Consider the following 20,406-nt stretch of genomic DNA (forward strand, 5'->3'; position numbering starts at 1 on the left):
CATTTTTCCCCTGGCAAAGCTGTGCCACTTTCAGCACTCCAGAAACCCGACCCCACCTCGGGCTGGTTAATAATTCAGAGCAGGCTCCACACGAGGATTCTCAGCTTTTCCATCAGATCAGGATCCTTTTCCATCTCATCAGGAACCTGTCCCTGTGCCTTGGCAATGCCACCCAGGCTGTTCAGAGCTCAGCTTTTCCACCTGAGGGGGCACACACACCTCACTTGCAGAATTCCACAGCTCCCAGGCACCCCCAAAGTGCTGTCCATAAAAACACCCCCCAAAATCTGCACTGCTGTCCAGGAGCCAGGCTGTGCCTGCAAGGATTGCCCAAACCATTCCTGAATTCCACACTGGGAGCAGGCTGGAGCCAGCAGGTGCTGCTCAGACCTGTGCAGATTTTTGGGAAGCTTGAGAGTTCTCAGGGTACACGAGGTACACAAATCGAAAAATTGATGCAATTTTTCAACTGTGAAAAAATTTTTTCACAATTTTTCAGGTGAAAATTACACCTGAAAGAGCACAAGAAGGGCCACAGGTGGTAAAAACCAGCAGCTGGTGCCTCTCTGGCTTGCAGGTTCTGCCAGAGATCGCTCTCTTCATGTTATCTTTGAATCTCTAAAGAAAACTTCAGAGGATAAATAAGCTGGAAGCAAACACACCCCAAATGAGCTATGTACTGATGCACACTTATCACCTATTCCACTGGCAGAGCTGTGGAGAGCAAACAGTTCCTGGTGCTGCCTGGATTGCAAATTCTCCTAAATCAACATGGAACAGAGTTTGGTTGGGGGTTTTTCTGTATTTTTTTGTTTGTTTTTGGGTTTTTTTTGTTTTGTTTTTTTTGTTTTGTTTAGTCAGCAATGTATAGATCCCAGACCCAGTAATCCTTCCTTTCCAGGCAGTCCTCTCCTGCTAGCTGGTCCCCTTACAGCACCACTGAGTAGGACAGCACATGGCAATTTGTATGAATTTCTCTCTTTCCTCCCCTCCTGCTGCTCAGCACCACGATATGGATGTTGCTCAGATGAATTCTCTGTTCCATACTCTCTTTTTTAACCAATACAGCAAGACCCAAAGCTCCTTTGATGTCCAAAATTCTCCCACATCTGAAAGGGACCAAGGGCTGGAATTGCCTCCAGCCCATGATGTTTTTTGGCACTATTTATTATGTAGCCACAAGGGGAAAGAGACACTTGAGGCAAATGCCCTCCCAAGTGACACAAAGACATCAAAATCCCCGACCTCAGTGCTTGTGGCACCCCTGGCAGTGTTTTCTGCAGAAATGCACCGTGGCACTCCTCCCTGAATTGACAGGAAAATCCTGTTCCCTGCTGATTTCAGCCCAAAAGCTCAGGTGTGGGGCAGAGCACCACGGACACGCGATGGAAAAGAGTTAAAACAAGCCAGTGGAAAAAAACTCACCTCAGCTTTGTTCTGTTTCTCCTCATATTCACTCTGCTCCTTTTCCATTCCAACCAGCTTAATCTTCAGGTCTGAAACTTCAGCCATCAGGTCTAACTTCTGGGTCTCGAGAGACGTGCGACTCAGCAGCTCCTGAGAGCACAACACAACATTTTCCCCAGTTATTTATGTGAGCACTGCCATGTATTTCTTTCACATTAAACCCTCAGCTTGAACCCTCAGCGTCTTTCTCAAGTGCTGCAAGTTGTTTTCATCTAAATGTTCTGTGTTAATCACCAAACCACCGTGTCCCACTCCTGATTTCAAGGCAAATGTGTGGCAAAGTTAATCCCTGGGCTAGACATGAAATCAAAAACAATACCAAGGCTGAACAGACCCAAACCTAAATAATGGCACATTACAAAAGAGCTGGCGTCTTCCTAAAACACTCATCAGCCCAAGGGATGGTTTAGGGTTACCTTGCAAACCTTCACATTGTTAATCCTTAATATTTAATAATAATTTAGGACTGTTAATCCTTCCAATAAAGGATGTATTGCAGGATGAGCACCTGAACCCAAACTGAGCAGCAAAAGCAAGCAGCACCAACAAATAGTAACTTACACCCTGTAGTACCTGCTGGCTTTTGCTGGAGGGAACTGCAGTGGGTGAAATCTCCTAACAGGAGCCCAGAAGGCAATGTCTAAACTAAGAAACACTCCAAAGGAAAAACAGCTGCTAGTGGCTTTTGCTTGTGTGCCCCAGGTTTGTTTTCCAGATTGCAGAGCAGATATGCTTTGGGTGGAGTCATATCAGCATCAACATTCACACCTTCACTGAATTGTTCATTTTTCAGGAAAGCCAAGGCAGGAAACCATCCAAAATTTAACAGAGTACATTACATATATCAAATGCCTCTGTCACCCCTGTTTTCAAAAAGAAAAAAGCCCCATGGGGAGTTTGAGCCTTCCTGAAAAATTCACACTTAATTTTCCAAGTGGCAAATCGATTTTTAACAGGAGAATGCAGGCTTCCAAATGGTTAAAAGGTTTTATGATACTTCATAAATCCCACTAGTGTGCTGATCATATGAATCCCACAATCAAAGCAGAATCACATGGAGTGATTAAGCTGAAGTTGAATCTGGATCTGGTGTTTTACTGAGGGATCAGAAATCACCATGTCCTGCACCCTTTTCTCATCTCCTCTGCCCCAAACTGTAGAGTACATTGTACACCACAGCTTGGGCAAACCACAAAGGTTATTTCAAAGATTACAGAGTTAAAGTTTATTTCAAAATCTGCTTCACATGTAAGTTATTTTAGTCTGGTGGGCAATATTGCACAAATTAAAAATAGTACTAAACTTGCATCTGTATTGCAACACCAATTATCTAAACCACCCACTATTCCCAGTGCCCTGCCCATTCCTGCTGACATTGGCAATGATATTTGGGGATGGATGGGAAAATGAACAGAAATGGAACTTCATGGTTTGGGCTTTTTTTCCTCTCTTTTTCTTCTCCCAATGAAATAAACCAAGCACTCATCAGGGAAAGGTATTGCACTGACTTTTCTGATTGAGAAACTCTAAGAGGCAACCGCTTAATGAAACCCCAGGAGGAGCTGCTTTCTACACAGGTGATTATAAATTACAATTATAATTACAAATAACTCCTCTGTCTTCCAGAAAAAAGTTAATTTTCAGGGGTTTCAGAGGCACATCCCAGTCCAGACTGGAACAGGCTCTGCACAGCTCTTGAGATAGGAGACTGCTGCAGGTTAAGGCAGAGTTAAAAATGGGAGCTTTGATATGAAATAAGGCCACAGAGCACCAGAAAGACAGGCAGGATGAGGCAGCTCTGGCCCCATGGACAGACTCTATTCACTCTTGAGCTAAAACAACATTTAGGATTTTTTTTGGACACTGACATGGTATTCCATGATATGGGGGGAAGATTTCTTAATAAGGCAAGGAGCCACAGCATCCCTCTAGGGATTTTAAACAAAAGATCTACCCTTTGAGTGCACCATCTGGCTTTACTCCTTATTTTTCCTCCAGACCCCTAAATTACCCTCAGTTATGCAGTGGAGAGCAATCCACACTCACTCCTCTCACCCCGAGCTCAGGAGCTCTGTGTGAACACGGAGCCAGCACCTGGAACAAGCCAGCACCAAGGCAGCTGCCTGGGTTTGTTTTGTTTTTAAATCAGCTCAAACGAAATTTTACAATTTGCTCTGAAGCTGGGGGGATCAGATTCTCAGCTGGGGTGAACTGGCATGGACCTCGTGACTTAAAATAGGCAGAGCAGCGAAGCAGCCCTGGTTTGTTTTCAATGGAGCTGCAGTGATTTAAAACAGCTGACAATTCCTCCCTCATCCACAGGACCCAACTTCTGCTTTGAAAGCAAGTGCCCTTTAAAGTAAATGTCTCCTCTTGAAACAGGAACATCTGGAAGCAATTATTTTCATCCTCAAGCAGATGCTCACAGTGAACAGCTCATTAAGAATGTGAACCATTTTGTTACAGAGAAATTATAGTGTATTTCAGCGGTACGATGCAACTTGAATTCAGCCAGAATAAATATGCAATTGCAAGAAAGGAAAATACAAATTTATGTTATTGGTTTGAAAGCAAAAAAAAGAAGATAATATAAGACAGGCAAAATGGCAATTTAGGCTGTAGCAGCTTTAGGAGGATCTTAGCTGAGAAATAGAACAGATATAAGAACACATCCTAGCGACTCTTCTTTACAAACAAGACACTTGTTTTTAGTTTTAAAATGGCAAAATTTAAAATTTAAAATTACACTTTACTATGTAAGTGTAATTTACCTTCCTGGAGTCCTTTTTCTAAACTCAGCTTTTAACTTTAAAAAGTGAGGAGGCGTGCAGAAGCGATGATATACGTGTGCCAGACACATCAAAGAACTGCAAACTATTTCCAAACACAACACCCTTTTTAAAACTCACACTGTAGAGATTTCTAAGATACTTAATCAACTTTTCCAATATTCCCAATGAAGCTGTAGCACATGCTGAATAGCTCACTCCCACATTTAGTTGTCTTGCAAATATATAATTCTTATAAAGCAGTTTATGAAATGTAACGTGGCAAAAATAGCTTGAAAAGAGGACATTTCAAGTACAGTGTTCTGGGCTCTCAGCTGTAAGCACAGAAAATTCCAGGATATTTAACTCTCCACAAAACAGAAACAATCACGCCATGCACTGATTGAGAAACCATAAGTAAGATTTTAGTCAAGTGAGGAGGGGGAGAAAAAAAAAACCCAACAAACCCAAAGATCCCATTTTGCACTTGTACAAAATACAACATTTGAAAAATTCCTTATTTTTCACCCCTTATTAAAAGCCTTGAGAGACACAGACAGACCAAGCCACCTACCTGGGAAGCAAAATGCAGGCAGAAGCAGCCCCAATGAGGGCTGCACTTCTCAAGGGCTGTGTGTCAGCTGTGGCAGAAATAAGATATTTGCTTAGCTGGAAACACAGCTGAGAGCGATGGACGTGTGCAACCACCATGAAACGGTGCAAGGCAGCAGCAGGCAGGGAATTACAGCCCTCCAATCCATCATTTGCCCATTTTATGGTTGAGGACAGAGCTTTGCCACAGCCCTGCCAACTTGGGCAGCCCTGAGGAGCAGATTCCTGCCCACGTTAGCTGTGAGAGAGCAAAGCAGGGGGAGGCTCACCTGGAGAGATAAATCTGCACAGCTTGGGAGCTCTGAAAACCTCAGAGCTCGACCAGAGCTCGCTTCAAAATCTGAAACACCGAGCCAGCTGCTGGCAAGAAGCTCCCCCGTGCTATAAACAAGTGCTGAAATTCGTCTAAGATCAGATAACTCAGGCAACTGAAAGCTGGAGGAATGGTTTTTGCCAGCCAGCAGAGCTCCTGAGGAGCAAACAGACACACAGCAGATTCATACCCTGCAACCAAGACAGGATTCTGGCTCCTCTAAGTTGGAGACAACTGCAAAACCAGGGCAGGTACACGCTGCACTGTGTTGGATCCAATTCCTACTCTGACACAGCTCCTCCCTGCATTCTTTTCATCAGGTTGTTTAAAAGGTTCTCTGCTGTCTGGCACACCTTCCTCTGGCCCTCTCACCCAGGCACAAGTGGGCCATAAAATGACAGGAGAACAGAGACCCACTCCTGTTTGCACCAGACATTTCAGGTTTTATGTGTGGTTTTTTAATGGACACAGGGAATCCTAAAACCAAGCCCTTCGTACCTTTCAAGAGAATTCACTTGAAGACATGATGGTATTCACACAACAAAACCATCCAGAGTCCCCTAGGTTGTGTCAGAAATTATTTGGAAGGCACAAAGCCACGGTCAGAGCACATCTAGGATGTGGTTCAGGTCAGGTACAGCAAGGACAGCAAACTGCTGTCCCTCATGCCAGAGAGCTTCAATGGAAACCACAGTCTGTTCAATAAATAAAATGCAGCTGTGGGGTAGCAAAGAGGTAACAAACTAGAACTGCTCGTGATAATTGCCAAGAAATGCAGGGAAAGGAGCTGTGGAGGTGGAAGGTGCTTGTGCAGGAGGTTCCCTTTTCAGCTGGCAGCAGGGATTCCACAGCACTGATGTGTCTGTGTTGGGCATGCCTGGTACTCTCTGCTATGGGACAGTTCAGGCAACTTCATGGAGCAAAAATGACTTCTGCTTTCCAATTCTACAGCATGTTGATAGGAGATTCCGCCCAAGGCTCTCTCTCCTCTCCAAAAAATACATTTATTTCTTAAAATGGGCTGGAGGGAAGTTCTTAGTAATGCCACAAAGTGACTTACAACAAGACACAAACACACACATCATTGCTCTCTAAAACTTGCTGTAACTTTACAGCTTAAAGCAGCTGCTATTCTGGAAATGGACTGTCACAGCATAAATTGCTTTCCTAGGATAACTCTAGGAGGTTTTTTAATTTTACTCCTGGACATCTCCATTACAATGTGCTGAGGGGAAAGGCAGGTGCTCACACAGGCCAGCAGTGGCAGGACAGACTCCCCACTGGAAGGTAATTCCACGAGATTAAACCTGCGTCTTGCTCCCAGCCATATTCCAGAAAATCTTCTCTTACACTGTGAGGAGTGAGCTTGTTTCTTGGCCCAAACCTGAATCATGCTTCAGGACCAAATGAATGGTTGGCCACTGGCTTTCATGAGTTTTGAAAAGGCCTGCTTCCTTTTGGTGTTTTGGAAGGAAGAAAACGCAGACACCTTCAAGGTGGAAAACCACTTTTGTTCATTACAACCTGTGGTGGAAGAAGTGTCCTTACAAAAGTGAAATGTGGTGTTTGGTGCCTTTGAACATCCCTGTGGCTGTGCACACCAGGGCATTTCTCCCTCAGGATCCTCAAAGGCTGCTGAGCTCCATTTTTCTTGGCTGGGATTCCATAATCAGTGAGCTGAAAGCACAATTCCCCCCTGCCCTTCTGGCACACCGTGTCCTGTGAGCTGCTGGGCTCAGCCATCACCAGAGCACCACCAAAAAACTAAAAAACAACCAAAAAACTAAAGTGGATTTTTTCTCCCAGCTTTGCTGAGTCTCAGATCAGTTTGCAGAAACCACAAGGTCAGGAGGAGGGAGAAGGATGAAAGGAGAATGAGGCTTTCTCCTCTCTTGCTGCTGCTCCCCATCCAGGATGCCCACCCAAAACAGCCACTTTATGTTATTTGTGTAACTTTTATTTCAGGTGCTGTTTCAGAAGTGGTTCCATGATTGCTTTGCAGCAGGGTTCAAAACAACTGTGCATAAATCATAAGCCAGAAGGATTTTTTTGCCAGCAACCCCACCCTGACAAGTCTCTGCTAGCACAGATTCAGCAAAAACTACTTTGCACTACTTAGATACCCTTTCTGCTGTGGAACTTCCAGATACCATCATTAGGTTATCTTAAAGTTGATTTTTTTTTTTATTGAAGCATATTATTTTTTTGCACAGAATTAATTATGAATCACTCTTCTTATAGTTCTTGAAATTAAAAAGACAGGAATTTTTTTTTTTTTTTAACTCTATTGTTCCATTTTCCATTTAGAGGGAGCAGCTGACTTAAGTTCACAAAGACAAAAATCAGTGGAGTTCAATATATTGTAAATAAGGAAGCAGAGCCATGAAATAAACCTGAATTTACACTACATCCCCTCCTGAGAGGGTTCTAGAAGTCATTCTGAAAAGCAGGACACCAGCAGCAGCTGCTGGCTGAGGAGATCTGAGCTCAACTCTCCCCCCAACCCGACTGATCCATCTATTTAAGCCCCTGAGGCCACACACTCACTCTGGTTCTGACAAATTATCTGCAGGAAAGTCCCCTGGCCACATATCTCCCATGAATGTCATAATCACCCCTTGATCAGGTCATTCTCTTCTGCCCAAATCTCAGCTCATCCCCCATGGAGGATAATCTTTTCAACAAGATGAATTGAGAAGAGAACCTTCAGAATGAATGATGTTGAATGGGATCTGCTGAGACAATAAAAGTTCAATTTCTCTGACTGCCGAGAGGTCTGACTTGGGTTTCCCATATCCCACTGTCTGCTGGGAGAAACAACAGCTACAGCAAATTCAGATTGAAATTATCGCCAAAATTCAGATTTGAGGCTTATTTTAGACATATGTGGAGATTCTCTGACTTCTTTAGCTTTGGTAGAGCCTTTTCACTTTATCACCTTTATCCCTTCAGGATCAGCTTTGTTGGCCGTTCGTGCCAGACGAGCAGATGCAAAGATTTTCACGGAAATGGAAACGTTCATACAACATCATATTCTATTTTCAGATGCCTCAGTGTTCTGGCAAATAAGGTTTTAAATTCACAGCTTCCTCAGAATACTATCTAGGCAAAAAACTTTAAGTCAGAGGAAGAATAAATGGGTTTAGCAGAAGTCACAGGGCAGCTTTAGATTGGAGCAGGAAGCTGCTGCACTCTGTTGTGAATGCTTTTGGAGTGTGAAAACAGATTTTCACCACTTAAATAATCACTATTCTTCAAGTTTCACTTCAGACCTCACTGGAGAACTACAGGCACTCGCTGTTTGCATTTTTAGGTGTCTCCTCAGAACACCACCTTTCCCAGCTGGAAGCATTTTGGACTGTGTGAGATGGAAGGTTTTCTTCAAGAACCTCTGAGAATTATCATTTAAAATGTTTAGGTTGCAATGTTACCTTATAGAAACTGCTGCTGTTTACATACGTATGCACAAGGATCCTTATCATAATTTAAAGCTTGGATCAATTCAGAGAAAGGCTTGTGTATATCACATGGACTAAAATAGCAAATTTATAACACAAAGTATTTGTGTGGGGAGAAGAGCTAGGCTCATAGAGAGCAGCATCTATCCTAAAAGTTTCTGGCATAGATTTTTGAGGCTTATTTACAGTTTCAAATCTCTTTTTGGTATCTATGTGCATTAACAGTGGATGGTCTGCATCTGTAACAACAAAGGGAAGGACCTTTGGCATCAACAGACCTGCAAGTTCTGTAAGGTATTTAATTTATCATTTGCTCTGCTCCCTCAACAGAGAACATCAAAAAGCAAAAATGGAATCACACAGCCCGAAAATGTTGATTGAAATAAAGAAAAAATGACCTTACATACTAAAAATTTTTTCTTATATCAAAGGGGAAAGCTGCAAAGTGAAGCGAAAATGGTTATAGAACATGACTTGATACAGTAATTCATTTCAAATTGCTGCTTGTTCAACTCCAAAGCCATAGGAAAACAGAAGGCATTTAAATAAAACCTCTTAATTCCAGAACTGCTACATGTATTAGATCCATTTAACCTGTCTAACCAGTTACTCAGCCATGTCCAAATCAGCACAGTTCAAATAAGACACAATACTTTCATTTCACATGCTGCCACGTACGGCATTATGCAACCAGCCAGTAAAACTTTTCTGCAACAGGAAAACAAAGAAACATTTATTGGAGTGGTGGGGTGGGGGGGGGGAAGTGCAAAGCAGGAGGAGAACAATAAAAGAAGCTTTTTTTTTATAAATTTTCTCCCTGTTTTATCCTTTTGTCACACAGGCAGCCGAGCTGACCGTGTGTGCTCACCCCAGAGCTGGAGGAGGTTGTGCAGGAAGCTCTCCAATCCTGATTTTTACCTGTTGGAGCATTTCTTCTGTAGCATTCAGCTTCAACTGATGCCCCTCAAGACAGATTTCTAAGTCCCGGATTTTCTCTCCTTGAGCTTCCACCTGGTCTGTGAGAACACTCACCTGTAATTGGAGAGGAGAAGCACAGTGCTACTGAACTGACTGTAAATAAGTTTCAATTACCTTATGCATATAACATCCAAATGCACGTTTTGACAAGAAGTTCCCTTCCAAAGCCCTCAGTGCTTTAATGTTCTGGTGCACTGCAGCAACCTGCTCTACCAAGACAGAGTTTTTTGCAGCCTTACCTCAATTTTGCTCCAACCCCGCCCTCCCAGCTCCCCTCCCCTGCAACAGTTTTGTTTTGATATAAAAAAGAAAGGGCATTTCAAGAGGAGATGGAATGCTTGCCACTGGTAGCTTGGGTCCCTTCATGCAAAAGTTTGGAAAATTGGAAAGGAGCAAACAAGAATGGAGGATACAGGAAATATTTCATGTGGTTTTGGAGCAGGCATCGCCATTTCGGGTTCTGCTGGCATTTCACTCCCTAAAACAGATAAGCAGGAAAACTTCTAATTCCCAACCCAACCAATTAATTTACTTCTTACAAGAACAAAACTCTGTTGATGGCTTCCCTATCAATAAAGAGTTCTGCAGCTATAAAGAATGCAGTGAGTAAAAGGCAAATTTTAGCTGTGGCGAAGTTCTATTCCAGCAAAAATTCCCAGGCTTTGGCAAGTCAAAACATGACAGCAAAAGCAGGGAGATACAGACAATGAATCCCAGGAAAAGAAACAATAAAGAACTGTGGGAATGGTGGTACAGAGAAGGGAGTGCCAGAATAAACCTAATAAATAAATATAATAATTAGAAATAAATATTATAAATAATTAGAAATAAATATAATAAATAGAAATAGAAATATATAAAATTTAATATAATATAATACAATAAAAAATGCCCAGCAGCTGAACCCAAGTCTTGCAAAGCAGAAGAAGCTGCACCCAGGACAACATTGGAAAGACATGGGAAAACCCCCAGTGATAATTCTCATGTTAAGAAGAACTAACACTCTGTATATTCATTTTGACTATTTATTTATATAAAAACCTTGATGATTCTAGAAAAAATATCTAAAACAAACCCAAATCTTGCAAAACAGAAAAAATTGCACCCAGGAAAACATTAGAAAGATATAAAGAAAAACCCCAGTGATAATTTTTATGCTAGGAAGAACATAAACTTTGTATATTCATTTTGACTATTTATTTGTATAAAAGCCTTGATGATTCAGAAATATTATCTAATATTTAGATATATTATAGATAATAATAAATCTAATATTATCTAAATATTATCTAAAACCAACAAACAAAGGAGCCTAAGGTGTTTAAACTCCATTTTGAATGAAAAGCACTAAAATAAACTTATATATGCTCTCACATCCAACCCTGCAACACCTTTATTAATAAAATATAATAAAAATGTGCAGTGTGGGGAAATGGAACTTTTAAGCATGTTTAAAACCCAGTGGACAATGGAGTTCACTTCAGGGAAGCTGCAGAAGGAGAGATCTGTATTTCTTTTGCCTGCAGACACGATGCCAAGCATGCCTGGGAAAGAATCACAGAGAAAAAAAGAAAGAAAAGGAAAATACTGCTTATTTTTTTTTCTCTATTGAAGTATCTGGCTCAGAGCACAGCTGAACTCGGGGTGAGAGGTGCTAGGGAGAATGGGTGGAGGCACATGGCAGGGGGACACAGCCAAGCTGGGGCAGGAGAATTCCCTGCAGGGAAATCTGTTGCTTCTCCACTTTGTTTTGTTCCCCTTAAATGAGGGATAAGACACAAAAAACCCTCAGAAGGCACGGAGAAACAAACCAAATTCTCTCCTTGATGCAAGTTCCAGAGAAAGAAAAACAGCTTTATTCAGAGCATCAGCTCAGGTTTAAATATCATTAACACCTGGAGGGAAAACTGTGGATGTTAAATGTGACCTGCAAGGGAATTTAATGAAGAACAGAGCTTTAGAAGCATGTGTTGGGTGTTCCATCAGCCACTTGGAGCTCATATTTTCCCCTCTGCCAGACTCTTCAAGGAGCCCAGAGGCTGCACCCAGAACAAAATCCCAATTTAAGCTACGCTGGCAATTCCACCTTGCCTTAGGAGGGCAACAGGCTCAGCCTGCAGGTGATGTATTTGCTGCAAAAGTGAGAGGCATTGAACATGTAGCTAAAAATCGAGTGTTAGAAAGGTTTGTAAGTCTGAGGGAAGCCTGGAGCGCTCCCAGCCTCATCTTCCCCCCAGATTGCAGCTGCTGGTGCAACTCAGCATGAGCCACAGGGCAGAGGAGCTCTGTTCCCTTCCTTTCTCATCCCTCCTGCCAAAGGTCAGCCAGGTTTGTCTCAGCACAGTCCCTCAGGCCACAGAACCTCAGCTTGGGGCTGGTCTGTGCCCCTCAGCTTTGGCTGCCTGGACAGGAGAACTGGTGTAAAGCAGGTCCTAAGCCCAGCTCCACCTTGGCATCTTGGCTGTTGTTGATGCTCATCTTCCAGACTGAGGTTTTGGTCTGTCCTGTTTGCCTGGGGTGTTCTGCAGCTCCACAGCCATGGAGGGAAATCCATAAATATTGACTGAGCCTTTGGGTTTGGTGGGGGTGGAAGTGATGGGACATTTTCCAGTTCTGATTTTGCTCTATTCCTTCCAGAAAACCCCTCTGGGCAGGTCCCAAAGCGTGTCACAAATTCCTGTGTTTTGTGCATTTTTCTGGCTGCATCCCTGTTTGTGGGGATGAGGAAATCATTCCTGGAGGTGTGCAGGAGGAAGAGGGAGAGAGCACATCCTGAGGCTGGGACAGGCTGCAGGGATGAGGAAATCATTCCTGGAGATGTGCAGGAGGAAGAGAAGGAGAGCACATCCTGGGGCTGGGACAGGCTGCAGGGATGAGGAATTCAAATCATTCCTGCATTCCTGGAGATGTGCAGGAGGAAGAGAGGGAGAGAGCACATCCTGGGGCTGGGACATCCTGCAGGGCTCCTCGGCTCACCAGGGCTGATGCTCAGGTCACAGCACTGCACACAAACATCAGGAATGAAGGAGAACCTCACAGCCACGGGAGCTCCAGTTCCACCCTCACCTCTGGAGGGAACAGCTGGATTTGCCCTCCTGATTGTCTCTGCACTCAGGAGCTGCTCATGCATTCAAAACATGAATGTACAGAGTGAAAACTTGCTTGCTGTTACTAATAGAAGCAAGATTTTAGTGTTAACAGCCACCTGGTCAGTAAAAGATGTTATAATAAATATAAATATAAAATAAAAATATGAAATAGAAATAAAAATATAAAAGATGTTATCATAAGTATAAATATAAAATAAAAATATGAAATAGAAATAAAAATATAAAAGATGTTATAATATGTATAAATATAAATTAAAAATATGAAATAGAAATAAAAATATAAAAGATGTTATAATATGTATAAATATAAAATAAAAATATGAAAGATATAATAATAAATATAAATATAAAATAAAAATATAAAATAAAAATAAAAATATAAAATATGTTATAATTAATACAAAGATAAAATGAAACTATAAAAGAAAAATAAGAATATAAAAGATGCTATAATAAATATAAATATAAAATAAAAATATTAAATAAAAATATTAAATAAAAATAAAATATAAAAGATGTTATAATATGTATAAATATAAAATAAAAATATTAAATAAAAATAAAAATATAAAATATGTTAGAATAAATACAAAGATAAAATGAAACTATAAAAGAAAAATAAGAATATAAAAGATGCTATAATAAATATAAATATAAAATAAAAATATTAAATAAAAATATGAAATTAAAATAAAAATATAAAAGATGTTATAATAAATATAAATATAAAATAAAAATATTAAATAGAAATAAAAATATAAAATAAAAATACAAAAGATATTCTAATGAATATCAGCTGTAAAGAGAATCTGTAGCACACACTAAAATTCCAACCAGAAGATTGTTTCACAGTCAGGTGGGTTTTTTTTTTTTTTCCTAAATTTGGTAAACAGCAATCTAGTTCAACAGTAATGAAAAAAATAAAAATATATCCCCAACCAAGCCAAGGCTTGTGTCTCAAAACATTTATTGTTTATTTAACAACAGCAGTGAGGCTCCTGCTCAGTAAATGAACACAAGTGTGAGCAGAAGGTACAGGATAAAACAAGTTTACAGAAACCTGGGACTGAAAGCAGGGAGAGCACCCACCCAACACCCTGCACTTTTGTTTGATAGAAATATATCTGCTTATGCATTTGAAAGCATGAAGGGAAATATGAAAATACCATTTAAATAATCTCCATCTTCAGTTTTGAAAAAGCACGGAATGTGCAGTTTAGTACTGGCTAGAATACACAGAAAAAAAAAAATAATGATTTAAGTTGTGCAAGATGTGTTTTCTCCAGGAGAACTTCCACGGGATCTCTTTGAAAAAGGCTTGGTAAACTGAGAAACAGGAAACCTGGAAGAGCTCAGGCATGTATTTTACTGTCAACTTTTCTCTCTTTCCCTCCCCCTTGAGCTTTTCAATGATGAGAACAATTTTGGTGCAGCATATAAACAGAAAAAATACCAGTTCTGTCTTGCTGGAAGTCTTCTGGCTCATTAAAAATGGTGCCACACCAGAGCTAGAAAAGGGACACAACCTGGCAAACCTGGGATGAGAGCCACCATCCCAGCAGTGGCCTGGGACAAAGTTATTTTTAACCCCTTTGTCATCCCCTTCTCCCCTCTTACTGCTGCTCCATCCCTCTCCTGTACAGGTTACCCCACCATGAGATCATTTAAAGGGATTATACAGATTGCAAATTAATTCCTGCTTAAATATCAGTTACACTTGGCATTTGTTTCCCAGGAAATACTCTGCCACTTTAGCTTTTATACACTGGAGATCAACACTGCAATGTTCTTGTCTCTTTTGCACATACCTGCAGGATGAGAGACTCTTTATCGCCTTCTAATCGTGCCAACCTTTCCTGATAAGTTTCATTATTGGGTGGATGATGGTTCACCTGTGACTGAGAAAAAAACAAAGTGCTGTGAGAATTTTTACACTTAAAGTTTCAAGCAACAGTTAATAAAATTCTGTATATTAAGACAAAAAAATCTAAATATCTAAAAAATCTAAAAATCTAAACAAAAAATAAATATGTGTATAGACCAGAACTGTTTATTTCATATGTATTAACCCTGTACTTAATGTACATTAATATAATGTACATATTATATTAAATAATTAATTATTAATTAAGTAATTAAAATTAATTATTTAATTAATGTACATTAAGAATGTACCTTTTTTAAGCTGTATTTTGAATAATTTCTCGTTTCCAGCATTCGAGAGTGGTAAATGAATAGACTGATACTTTGTAGAAAATGATAATTTCAATGGAAAATACCATCTTACCAAAACAAAACCCATTTAATTTGAAATATAAAATCTCCACAGTCTTTTGCTAAAGTCAATGCATCTTGTATTTAGTTTCAAGTGGTAAAAATTGCTATGGGCGTGCTATTCCTGGAAATTACTGAAAGAAAATTGGAAGGATTTTGTTAGTAATTAAAAACTGACTTAAATGATCAAATTCTTATCAGAATCAAATTCTTATCACCAATCACTTCTTGGTGGATTTCTAAGTGGCTCTAGGGAGCAAAACCTTTTAAAACGTGGCCTGTCCTTAACTGTTATGCCCCATTTCCTATGAATTTCAATATTTCATATAGAAACACCACAATTTAAAAACCATCTGCAGATTTAAGTTTAGAAGAGTCTCCTGTGTTGATCCTGCACATTAAAACGTGGGAATGTTTGCTCAGAGCATCAGAAGTACCCTGAGCCCCCAGAGGTTGATTTGGTCCCAGCTCCAGTGCAGGAGCTGCATTTCTGCCAGGGAGCACAACACCCAGCCTGGCTTCCCAAGGAGCTGCCTTCAAATTAAAATACAAATTAAAAGATTATAATCCTCCTCCCCAGCTGCCCTTTCCTTTTTCAACTCAACATTTGAGAACGATATTTTATTTTTTAGTCAATAATTAATTAATTAAATAAATAAATAAATTTAATTTTAATATTATTTAATTTAATCATTAGTTAATATATATATATTATTTATTATACATAATTCTATACTATATTATATAAAATATAATTATAATTATAATTATTATATATTATTGAATAATTAAATATATTGTTTAATATATATTAATTCATAATAATTACATTTTAATAATTAATTTTTTGATCTATACTGGGGCCAACAAGCCCATCCCTAAAGCAGATGCTGAAAATAAAAACGGTGCTAGTTAAATCAATAAATGTTTTATCCAATCAAAAGGCACTTTTCCAGCCATGAAGTGCTGAATAACATACGTTAGATATGAGATATAAAATATGAGAGAAGCTGAACAGCCTTGTCTGATTATTTTGAAAGAAATTGAGAGAATCACAGTGGCACCAACAAAGAGGGCTGAAGGATGGCTCAAGAGATCACCTGGCTAAATATTCTGTCCTAGGACCAATGGTTATTTGCAATATTCTTGTTTTGTCTTCTTCTAAAGAGCTCCAGAGATGGAATTCACAGCTTCTCCATCTACCTCTTACCTACTCATCATCAGAGCATTTTTCTTCGTACCTAACCTGAATCATCTCTTCAACTTCATGGTTGACACACCACCATGAATTAAAAATTAGGTCCTTCCGTTCACCTCGGAGATTTTTGGTATATTTGAAGATTATCTCTACATCTCTAATTAGTCCCTCTTCATGCTGTGAAGGAAAATTTGAGTTCTTCTGTCTTTTCCTCATAGGTTAATTTGTCAAGATTTGTTTTGTTGCTTTCCTTTGGTTGCTCTTCACCAACTATTTCCCAACTTCTTTTGAAATTAAGTGCCTAGGAGGAGACAGAGTGTTCCAGCTGAAACTGCCTGGAGTGATAAAACCTTTTCACAGATTCTCAGGCCATATTTCTTTCCATATTAACCACACAGTAAAATTCATATATTTTCAGCCTAGTCCCCATAACTTCCAGATCCTTTTAAAATGCTTTTATTTAGCTACCTGCCTGTTCCTCATTCTGCTTTTACTCTTTGTTTCTGCTTAAATGTGTAACTTTGAGCAGGTCTGCACTGCCTTGCATGCTATTATTTATACTCTTTTCCTATACATTTGGCTCTTATGTTTTAATCTTTTAACGTAGCTGCCTTAACTAGAATCACCTCTAAATTCAATAATCTCAGGGTTTTTTTTCCTGTTTTAGGGGTCAGCAGGAACACTGAAAGCAGAATGTGCAGGTGCTCACCCCACACCTCACTTACCAGCATTCACCATCAAAAGATGAACGCGTTAACTCCACTCAAAATATACTTTTATCACAATTTTTTCACCAGTTCATAATAAGCGCAACTAAGGTTCCAGACCTCACAGAAATGGCTCTAAATATGCAGGTGTGAGGTCAGCCAGAAAGGCCTCAGATAAGCACAGAGGACAGAAAAATGACCTGCTAAATAAAAGTGTCTGATTGACGTGCAGCAGTTGTTTGAGACTCGGTAATTCTTCGTGGCGTGGATAAAGACAAGATAAAACAGTGTAACTTGAGGCAAGGCCATCTGTGGATGGCTGGAGTGCATTCTGCAGTTGTGAGAGCCAGGACTGAGGAGGAACTGAGCAAGATGGATCTTTTACACACATTAAAATCAGCAGCAATTGAACACAGGACCCGCAACACAAAAGACGCGAGGCCACAGATGATTTCCAGCTGCTCTACGAACTCACAAACAACAAATAAACACTGGTCATGTGTTTACACAGGTCCAAAAGTCCTGAACCTGCAGGACTTCCTGCAAAGCTGCTATTTCAGAAGATCCAGCATGAAAGACCAAAAATTGTTAGCTGAGCTTGACAAATTCTAAGCCAAATATGTTAACAATGCCTCTTGCAATGAAAGAATGAGAGAGATTGCACAAACTGTGTAAAAATGTTTATGATAACACATGATAACAAAGTAGAAGGAAAGGCAAGGTACCTAAAAATATGCTGATGGCAGAACCACTGCAGATAAAAAAAAAATCAGCTGCATGCCATAAATACTTTGCCTACAGGAATCACAGAATTCTTAGGGCTGGGAAAGAGTTTTAAGATCGAGTCCAGCCAGCTCCACCAGCTATTTTGCCATTAAACCACATCCTCAAGTACCACATCTACATATATTTTGAACTCTGCCAGGGATGGTGTCTCCACCATTTCCCTGGGCAGTCTGTTCCCGTGTTTCACGACCCTTTCTGGAATTTTCCCCAACATCAAATTTAAACCTCTTGTGGCCATGTCCTGTCACCCTGTGCCAGTGCCTGGGAGGAGAGGCCGATCCCCAGCTGGCTCCCCGCTCCTGTCAGCCCCTTCTAGAGGGTGACAAGGTCCCCCCTGAGCCTCCTTTTCTCCAGCCCCAACACCCCCAGCTCCCTCAGCTGCTCCTCACGGGGCTTTCACCCTCCAGACCCTCCCAGCTCCGCTGCCCTTCCCTGGACTCGCTCCGGCCCCCGATGCCCTCCTGAACCAGACACAGAACACAATTCTAGACCAAAAAGAGGACTACAGGGGTGGAAAGAACATGCACTTCTGAAGATTGTTGACTGAAATAGGCTGGGAAGGGTCTGCAGTGTACATCTATTTTGGAATGCAGCACTGAGGCCTGGGTGCTGCTGGTAACACTCGAGGCACGGCCTCAGCAGTGCCCAGGACAGAGGGACAATCAGTGTCCTTTGGGGACAATATTTCTGATGCCATCGGCCTTCTTGGCCACCTGGGCACAGCTGGCTCATGTTCAGTCACTCTCAACCCTCGGGTCCTTTTCTCTGCCCACTGTCCAGCCACTCTCCCCCAGCCTGTAGTGCCCCATGGGGTTGTTGTGGCCCAAGGACAGCATCCAGAACTTGGCCTTGTTGAACCTCACACCACTGGCCTCAGCCCATCCCTCCAGCCTGCCCAGATCCCTCTGCAGAGCCTTCCTCCCTCCAGCCTGCCCAGATCCCTCTGCAGAGCCTTCCTCCCTCCAGCCTGCCCAGATCCCTCTGCAGAGCCTTCCTCCCTCCAGCCTGCCCAGATCCCTCTGCAGAGCCTTCCTCCCTCCAGCCTGCCCAGATCCCTCTGCAGAGCCTTCCTCCCTCCAGCCTGCCCAGATCCCTCTGCAGAGCCTTCCTCCCTCCAGCCTGCCCAGATCCCTCTGCAGAGCCTTCCTCCCTCCAGCAGATCAACTCTCCCACCCAGCTTGGTGTTACCCTGGTACTTGCTGTGGGTGCACTCAATCCCCTCATCCAGATCATCAATAAAGACACCCAACAGCGCTGGGTCCAACTCTGATCCCCAGGGAACACCACTGGTGACAGTGTCCTGTCCTCCCTGTCAGGACATCCAGCCAGGATTTACCCACTGAAAAAGTGCACAGGAAGCCAGGAGCTGCAAAACAGTTTTTTTTGGAGCACCTGTATTACAGTCTCCTTAACAATTTTGATTATACTTTAGTGCCAATCAGATGGCAAAAGATATTAACATGAAACATTTGCTGGAACAGTTCCAAATCAGCCTTTTCTCCCAGTTATAGAAAAAGAAAAGAAAAATAACTCTTTCCTCTTAATTTTTCTTTTTCTGGTCAAAAAGTGTTCCATCACCTGCTTTAGCTTTTTCATTTTCATTTTCCAAATCTCTCTTTGGAATCTGCTCCCTGATTTAATATGAAAATAATATTGGAAAGTTGCTGGGAAGTTCTAAGTATCACTTGCATGGTCCAGTCATTACTGAGTCCCCTTCCAAGAAAAGGAATTGAATTTTCCTTCTCATGTGACACACACGCAGGAAAAAAATCAGACTTTGGAGAACAATTCAATAGCTTTGATATAAAATGGGGATAAATCAGTAAAAGCATCAAAGGATATGGCAAGAAACGTTGTTCAGTTGATGTTCTCCTTGTGTGTGCCTTTTCAGCACCAGGAATCTCCAACACAGCCAATTTTAATCCTAACCCCACCAACTTCTGAAGCTGGTCAGCAAGCTGTGACTCAGAAATCTGTCACAAACACCATGGATCTCACCCTGGGCTGGGGAGGAGCTGGGAAAAGAAAGCTGGCAGTCGGCTAAAGTGGTGATCTGGGAGCTTTTTCAGCAAGTCACCCGCCTCTTTGAGGAGACAGATTATATCATAACCCTCCTCTCTTCCTTAGCCACATAAACCACCCTCAGCCCACTGATAATTGAATAGGATGCCTGTGGCATTGTATTAATGGGGAGGATTAGGGACATGCTTGATTTGGTGGCTTTTTCTGAAGTTTGGAAGCTGAAAGGAAAGAGTAGGGCCAGCAGAATGCAGCCAGTCAGCACCTCAGAGCTGGAAAATTCACACTGCAGACTCTTCCCAGCCTATTTCAGTCACAATATTTAGGAGTGCGTGGTCTTTCCACCTCTGTAGTGCTCTTTTTGCGCTCTAGAATGATGTTGTGAGTCACAAGGAGTTGTTCTGCAACGAGTGGTGAGTGAGCAGCTTGCACAGAAAACATTTTTATTTGCATCTGACTATGGATGCAATACAAATTTAATCCCTTGTCATGCTAGTGCTATCTCAGATACACACCCCTGGGCATTCTCAGCTACCTGAGAGGAGGAGGAGAAGGCTGGGACATGATTTCTGGATCTATAATTCTTGCCTTTCATCTGAAGGCAATTAGTAAATCAACAGCAGGGTTTTTTATTTGCCATTGTTACTGGTTGGTGAAATGAAAGTGGCAGTCACTTGGAAAAAGCTGACAGTGCACAGTCTGAAGCTAAGGAAACA

The 20,406-nt window shown here is 41.3% G+C and overlaps 1 protein-coding gene across 29 annotated transcripts in view; it reads right to left on the reverse strand.

The window, feature by feature from the left end:
- The window catches only part of PPFIBP2 (PPFIB scaffold protein 2), a 99,573-nt gene that overhangs the window by 30,238 nt on the left and 48,929 nt on the right, over positions 1-20,406 (reverse strand). For 28 of the 29 annotated variants that reach the window (XM_086893770.1, XM_086893768.1, XM_086893766.1 and 25 more), the window contains 3 exons: positions 14,515-14,604; positions 9,537-9,650; positions 1,426-1,557 (listed from right to left, as the gene is read on the reverse strand). In XM_086893770.1, the coding sequence (XP_086749896.1) occupies positions 1,426-1,557; positions 9,537-9,650; positions 14,515-14,604 (336 nt within the window). Of the gene's footprint in view, positions 1-1,425; positions 1,558-9,536; positions 9,651-14,514; positions 14,605-16,226; positions 16,480-20,406 lie in introns of all 29 variants that reach the window. The other variant, XM_086893786.1, reaches the window with a different exon arrangement.

This window comes from Cyanistes caeruleus, chromosome 6 (assembly GCF_971803275.1).
Source record: "Cyanistes caeruleus chromosome 6, bCyaCae1.hap1.1, whole genome shotgun sequence".
In the NCBI taxonomy this organism is placed as follows: domain Eukaryota; kingdom Metazoa; phylum Chordata; class Aves; order Passeriformes; family Paridae; genus Cyanistes; species Cyanistes caeruleus.